This window comes from Nansenia antarctica (assembly GCF_963989245.1).
Source record: "Nansenia antarctica genome assembly, chromosome: 18".
NCBI classification, from domain to species: domain Eukaryota; kingdom Metazoa; phylum Chordata; class Actinopteri; order Argentiniformes; family Microstomatidae; genus Nansenia; species Nansenia antarctica.
Window position 1 is genome coordinate 18,011,349 of NC_137691.1, and position 7,500 is coordinate 18,018,848.

Below are 7,500 nucleotides of genomic sequence, written 5' to 3' on the forward strand. Positions count from 1 at the left end.
GATAGAGGCTATAGACACTATTGGGATAGAGGCTATAGACACTATTGGGATAGAGGCTATAGACACTATTGGGATAGAGGCTATAGACACTATTGGGATAGAGGCTATAGACACTATTGGGATAGAGGCTATAGACACTATTGGGATAGAGGCTATAGACACTATTGGGATAGAGGCTATAGACACTATTGGGATAGAGGCTATAGACACTATTGGGATAGAGGCTATAGACACTATTGGGATAGAGGCTATAGACACTATTGGGATAGAGGCTATAGACACTATTGGGATAGAGGCTACACTATTGGGATAGAGGCTATAGACACTATTGGGATAGAGGCTATAGACACTATTGGGATAGAGGCTACACTATTGGGATAGAGGCTATAGACACTATTGGGATAGAGGCTATAGACACTATTGGGATAGAGGCTATAGACACTATTGGGATAGAGGCTATAGACACTATTGGGATAGAGGCTATAGACACTATTGGGATAGAGGCTATAGACACTATTGGGATAGAGGCTATAGACACTATTGGGATAGAGGCTATAGACACTATTGGGATAGAGGCTATAGACACTATTGGGATAGAGGCTATAGACACTATTGGAATAGTAAATCGGAGGATGGGCTCATTGTAAATGCATGGAATAGAACGAGGAATGCTGTCAAACACACCTGAGTGACACATTATATGAAAGATATATGTTAATTTATGTGTCTGTGTGTGTGTGTGTGTGTGTGTGTGTGTGTGTGTGTGTTTGCGTGCGTGTGCGTGCGTGTGTGTGTGTGTGTATGTTTGCATGTGTGTGTGTGTGTGTGTCCTTCTCTCTCAGCGATGGCTCTGGGGCAGCAGCAGCTGGGGGCTAACCCTAACCCTAAAGAGGAGGTCTTCATCACAGACGTGGCGTACTGCGAACAGGCCGCCATCCTCCTCAGACAGGCCAAGCTGCCGCAGGACCACACCCGGCGCAGGAGGGAGGACGGGGGCACGCTCCCCGTAAGAAGCCACACCCCCCTCTTCTTCTTCTTCTTCTTCTTCTTATTATTATTATACAGTACCAGTCAAACGCTTGGACACACTTCCTCCATTCAATTGAATTGTCAATGGGGAAGTGTGTCCAAAACGTTTGACTGTCTGGCACTGTATGTCATTTCTCTCTATCTTCTTTACACTCTCCTTCGTGCCTCTCCCATTCCTCCACTCTCTCTCTCTCCTCTCCTCTCTTTCTTTCTTTCTTTCTTTCTCCTCTCACTCCTCTCACCTCTCACCCCTCACTCATCTTCTCTCCCACACACATTGTGCTTTTAAGACAACTCGTGAGCTTAGAATGATATGGTTCTATCTCCGTTTAGGGCAGTTCAGAGATATTGAGCGTCAAAGTTTTTACATTCCATTATGTTTTGTGAGATGGAACCTTTGTATTTTACGAATTGCTAACAAAAAAAAATCTACATTTTAAAAATAACACCACACAGGCATCAATAAACACCTAATGGATCAGATTATGTAAACATTTTGACAAAAATGGAGATAGAACCTTATCATTCTAACGTCACGAACTCTAATGAAGCCTCGTGTGAGTTAGGTAACAGGGTTACAAGCTGCTCAGGATGAGGGAGTTACCACAGTACAAAGACAGGGTTGTGTTGATGTTTTTCTATTCCTAGTTCAAAGAAATTCCTTCGCATGGGGGAGGAATTAGTAGTTCCAAAACACATATTAAGACACGCGTTGGAGAACCACGTAGAAGTCAAAGGTATTGCAGAGAGAGATTAATAAAGCAAATTGAATTAAATGGAATCCGTCCTTCCCCCCCTCCCTCCCCCCCCCCCCCCCCCCCCCCCACAGAGGGTGGTCTGTCCTCAGTGTCGTCTGGGGGTGACTCGTATCCAGGACCTGTCCCAGCAGGACATGAAGAAGGTGCGTCAGCTGGCTCTGATCGACATGACGGCGCTGTGCGATCTGCTGGAGGTGGACGTGAAGAGACACAAGACCAGCAAGAGGAAGATCCCAGGTCTGTCTGTCAACCACACCTCCACCCACCCCTCCCTCAACCCCTCCTCACCTCCTCCACTCACCCCTCCCTCAACCCCTCCTCACCTCCTCCCTCAACCCCTCCTCACCTCCACCTCACCACCCCTCCCTCAACCCCTCCTCACCTCCTCCACTCCCCCCTCCCTCAACCCCTCCTCACCTCCACTCCCCCCTCCCTCAACCCCTCCTCACCTCCACTCCCCCCTCCCTCAACCCCTCCTCACCTCCCTCCCCCCTCCCTCAACCCATCCTCACCTCCACTCACCACCCCTCGACCCCTCCTCACCTCCACTCACCCCTCCCTCAACCCCTCCTCACCTCCACCCACCACCCCTCCCTCAACCCCTCCTCTCCTCCACTCCCCCCTCCCTCAACCCCTCCTCACCTCCACTCACCACCCCTCGACCCCTCCTCACCTCCACTCCCCCCTCCCTCAACCCCTCCTCACCTCCACTCCCCCCTCCCTCAACCCCTCCTCACCTCCTCCACTCACCCCTCCCTCAACCCCTCCTCACCTCCACCCACCACCCCTCAACCCCTCCTCTCCTCCACTCCCCCCTCCCTCAACCCCTCCTCACCTCCACTCCCCCCTCCCTCAACCCCTCCCTCACCTCCACCCACCACCCCTCCCTCAACCCCTCCTCACCTCCACTCCCCCCTCCCTCAACCCCTCCTCACCTCCACTCCCCCCTCCCTCACCCCCTCCCTCACCTCCACCCACCACCCCTCCCTCAACCCCTCCTCACCTCCACTCACCCCTCCCTCAACCCCTCCTCACCTCCTCCACTCCCCCCTCCCTCAACCCCTCCTCACCTCCACTCCCCATCTCCTCACCCCCCGCCCCCCACACCGCAACTCAGTGCCCCCCCCCCCCCCCCCCCCCCTCCCGCCACTGTAGCTAAACCCATGTGTCAGCCCCCACAGGCAATGTGAAAGGTGTAACTGGGGGGTTTGAATGCTAACCGCTAACTGCTAACCTCTCCTAACCTTTACTCTGTGTGTGTGTGTGTGTGTGTGTGTGTGTGTGTGTGTGTGTGTGGTGGTCCCGTCACAGAGAGCGCCCTCTTCGGGGTCCCATTGGCCACGCTGATGGAGAACGACCAGAAGGTCAAGCACAACACCACCACTCCTCTCATCCTACAAGCAGTAAGCAGACAGCAGCACTCCTCTCCCACCCCCACCACGCCACCCACAGACTCCAGGTGGAGATGGGGAACATTATAGTGCACATGTTTTAATGTGCTCTCCGTTTTAGGCGCAGCATGTAAAACATCAAACATTATCGGTACTGTACTCAGCACAAGACACACAACGAAGGCCACTTAAATGCACATGCATCATCGACTCTCGATTTCTAGCGCAGTATCTATGTTGAAAACATTGGACCACACCCATGCACATGCCGGCAGTTACTTTGGATAACCAGTAGAGGCACCAGTGTTCTCTGTTCTGAGATCGGTATCTCTCTCTCTCTCTCTCTCTTTTTCTCTCTCGTTCTCGCTCTCTCTCTCTCTCTCTCTCTTGCTCTCCCTCACGCTCTCTATCTCTCTCTCTCTTTATGTAGCTGCTCTCCTTTCTTGAGAAGAGGGGCGTGGACTCAGAGGGGATCCTGCGGGTTCCAGGATCTCAGTCCAGAATCAAAGTAAGATATTATGTTGTGATGTACTGTATGTACAGTACTCTGTATTTATGAGACACATGGCTCTATAGTGACCCTCCCTGACTAAGTCCAAGTAGGATAACACCCCTCTCTCCATGAGGTGCAGTAACACATGGTCATCACCTGGGGGTGCTGTTCAGAATAAATGACCACTGATCTGCACTCAGGGAGAATAGTCACCAACAGAAATGATTTCTAAAAAATACTGTATATATCACACAAGCAGAAACTGTAGGTTCTCCATTGCAAACTATTCTTCTTTTCTTTTTTTTTTCTGAGTGGGGCAGTCCCACTCATATTTTTCTTTTTTATTGTGATAGAGACAGTAGAGATTTGACAGGAAGGATGGGTGAGAGAGAGAAGGGATGACATGCAGGATATGTCCGCAGCCAGAATCGAACCGGGAACCCTGCGATTACATGGTCAACGCTTAGTCCGCTACGCCACCTAAGCGCCCATTGCAAACTATTCTTATAAGGAGATTGTCATGCTCAAGTGAATCAACTTCATGCCCTTCTCTAGGCAGCAGGAAGTGTGTTCTAAGTCTTCTAAATGTTAGGGTTCTTCATGTTCTAATAAAAAAATCGAAATATGAAAAATTTATGTTCTAAATGTTGCCCTAAATGTTCTTCTAAACGTTGTCCCCGGCCCCCCACCCTATCCAGATGCTGCAGCAGAGCCTGGAGACCACCTTCTACTCCGGAGGGTTCTGCTGGGACGAGGTCAGCCCCAACGACGCCGCCGCGCTGCTCAAGAAGTTCATCCGTGAGCTGCCGTCTCCTCTGCTGACCGCAGAACACCTCAACACCTTCAGCGCCGTCAGGGGTGAGTGGCCATGGCAACGGCATACACCGGGGGGGGGGAAACATCGGAGAGGACGGACTCGTTGTAATGCATGGATGGATGGAATGGGGAATGGTATCAAACGAGTCCTCATTCTGTTCCATGCATCACAATGAGCCCATCCTCTCCAATGTCTACCTCCACCAACCTCCACTGCCATACACTCACACACAGGCTTGCCTGCTCTGGTTTAGTCTATCATCTAGATATCAGGGGAGTGCTGCTGGGTATTTGGTCAAAGCACCACTGTGGCTGATTGTCGGCATTTTACAAGTACGATCATCACCCAATCGTTATGTGGTATCTATCTCAATATGTGGTATTCTATCTCAATATAATGACTCCATTGGCTAGTTAACTGTCTGTGTGTGTGTGTGTGTGTGTGTGTGTGTGTGTGTGTGTGGTAGATGGTAGATGTGTGTGTGTGGTAGATGGTAGATGTGTGTGTGTGTCTGTGTGTGTGTGTGTGTGGTAGATGGTAGATGTGTGTGTGTGGTAGATGGTAGATGTGTGTGTGTGTGTGTGTGTGTGTGTGTGTGTGTGTGTGTGTGTGTGGTAGATGGTAGATGTGTGTGTGTGTGTGTGTGTGGTAGATGGTAGATGTGTGTGTGTGGTAGATGGTAGATGTGTGTGTGTGTGTGTGTGTGTGTGGTAGATGGTAGATGTGTGTGTGTGTGTGTGTGTGGTAGATGGTAGATGTGTGTGTGTGGTAGATGGTAGATGTGTGTGATGTGCATGCTGATAGGATGCAGCTCACCATTCTCTATCTGTTCAGTTACTGTAGTCGTGAATATTAATAGTTCTTATAGCAACAAACCATACTTTGATTGGTCATCTGGGATCAATTGCTTGTAAAAAAGAGGGGCAGCACTCTCTCAATAGAAGAATATACACATTTATTGAGTTCAGATTAAAAACTTGACATTTACGGTCTCACGACCTTCGTCAGATAATCTGGGACCACTGAAATAAAGGTGTGTATTATTACACTCTGTTACACGCTCTTGACGCCCTCATTATCTATATAATTTTTGGGACTGATATGTATATGTAGATGAGTGGCTGATTATGATGTGTTTATCACATTGTAGATCTCATCTAAAATAAGACAAGATAATGATGTACTCACACCGCTGTAGTATAAGCCATGATAATTACCGTTTGTATCCAAGTATGTCCCTCCCCCTCCTCCTCCTCCTCCTCCCTTCTCTGAGATGACTGTGCTTAGTCACACTCCTCTGCTAGGCTCTATACACAACGTAACATAATTACATAAGCCTCATAAACATAGCATCATTACCGTAAGTCTCTTTTTCTTCCTATTTTACAGCGTTTTTAATTCATCTCTAGCTTATCTCTTACTCCGCTATTCCTTAAGAGACCCCTACGTGAAGATAAACAACTCTGATAGCCTTTAAGCCGCTCCGCCACCGCCACTATAATGAGGCGTTCACTTTGGAACATTTAATTGAAATGATAGAAATATGAACCGCAGTCTGACGGATGACCGTCGCCTTGGCGAGGTGGATCTTCACCAGCACATCTCCTCCTCTTAGTGACGTGATTCATCGTTCGGTCACAGAGACACATTAGCTTAACGCCGTCTGTCACTGTGTCATTAATCTACAGAGATCCCATCACTGTGGGCCAAACAGGAGAGGAAATGACTGTGCTATTATTATTCACACACTGACTGTTGCTGTGTGTGTCTGTTCTGTTCTCTAGTGTTGAGGATTGTATTTATTGACCCTGCCTTTTGTTGTGGCTGTTGGTTTTGCTGTTGTTGTTGTTGCTATTGTTGTTGTTGTTGTTGTTGCTGCTGCTGTTGTTGTGTCTCCTGTTCTCTAGTAATGAGTATGCAGCATTACTGACCCTGTCTGTGGTTCTCTGTCTGTTGCGTCTGTTCCTCCAGACATTCCCGAGCTGAAGCAGAAGCTCCACGTTCTCAACCTCCTCATCCTCCTCCTCCCGGAGCCCAACAGGAACACTCTCAAGGTAGGTAGGGCCTGAACGGGGGTCCCGCTGAGATGGGTTTTAGTTGATCAAGTTTATTTGTTACGTCACATTATTACACAAGTGTAACAGAGTAAAACTCTTAGGCTTCGGATCCTGACGTTGCATTGCAGCACAAGACATAGGGCATAACAAATCAAACATTATTCAAGATAAAAGTGTCAGTAGTGTCAGTAGTAGTAGACAAAAAACTATAGGCATAGTAACAAGATAAGGTGGCATTAGTGCAGGTAAGACAAGACAGGTTGCACTAGTGGTGCTGCTAGTGATAATAGAGTTCACAGTAGTAAGGTGGCTTGAGCTTAGGCTTGCTGTAGTCCATGCAGAAGGGGTGAGCAAGGGGTGTGCTCCCTCAATGTGATCCAGGTCTACTGTGTGGACTCCGTGGGCATGCAATAGTGATATGATGCACTATGGAGTACGCCCCCCCCTCATCGGGGTGACCCATGGAGTTCTGCAGTATAGGGTCGTCTAAAGCCCACCTTACACAACAACTCCTTCTTGAGATGCAGATTTCAGTTTCTGTTGAAGTCATTTAGCAGACGCTTTTGTTTCTACTTTAAGTGACTTTTCCCTATGTTGGTCTAAAGTAAGTAAATCAACGATACAACAGTCGTCGTTACACAACGTATTCGTTCAGAAGGTTCCCAGGTGTGAGTGCACTTCAGATGTCGATGTCTTAGATCCCTGTGCTGGGCTTACGTAATGTGATACATGCATTAACCATGAGTCATCCACTCTGGCCTGATCTCCTATGGTGGACAGTGACCTCCATAGACAGTACGGTACGGCGGGTGTGACCTTTAGCAGGTGTGGGAGGATCCTGCTGTTGTATAACTAGCTTGGTACAACATACCTTCACATAAATCAAATGTATTGAATTGGTATTGTTGTATAACTAGACACAATTCATCTTTCCAGTCCTGTCCAGTGTTCCATA

General features: G+C 48.4%; 1 protein-coding gene across 1 annotated transcript in view; it reads left to right on the forward strand.

Moving 5' to 3' along the window:
• Positions 1-7,500, forward strand: part of arhgap40 (Rho GTPase activating protein 40) — a gene marked incomplete at both ends in the record, with an annotated part of 16,939 nt that overhangs the window by 5,410 nt on the left and 4,029 nt on the right. The window contains 6 exons of the mRNA XM_080548011.1: positions 843-1,006; positions 1,859-2,024; positions 3,099-3,190; positions 3,609-3,686; positions 4,370-4,529; positions 6,460-6,542. Coding sequence (XP_080404137.1) covers positions 843-1,006; positions 1,859-2,024; positions 3,099-3,190; positions 3,609-3,686; positions 4,370-4,529; positions 6,460-6,542 — 743 coding nt within the window. The remainder of the gene's footprint in view (positions 1-842; positions 1,007-1,858; positions 2,025-3,098; positions 3,191-3,608; positions 3,687-4,369; positions 4,530-6,459; positions 6,543-7,500) is intronic.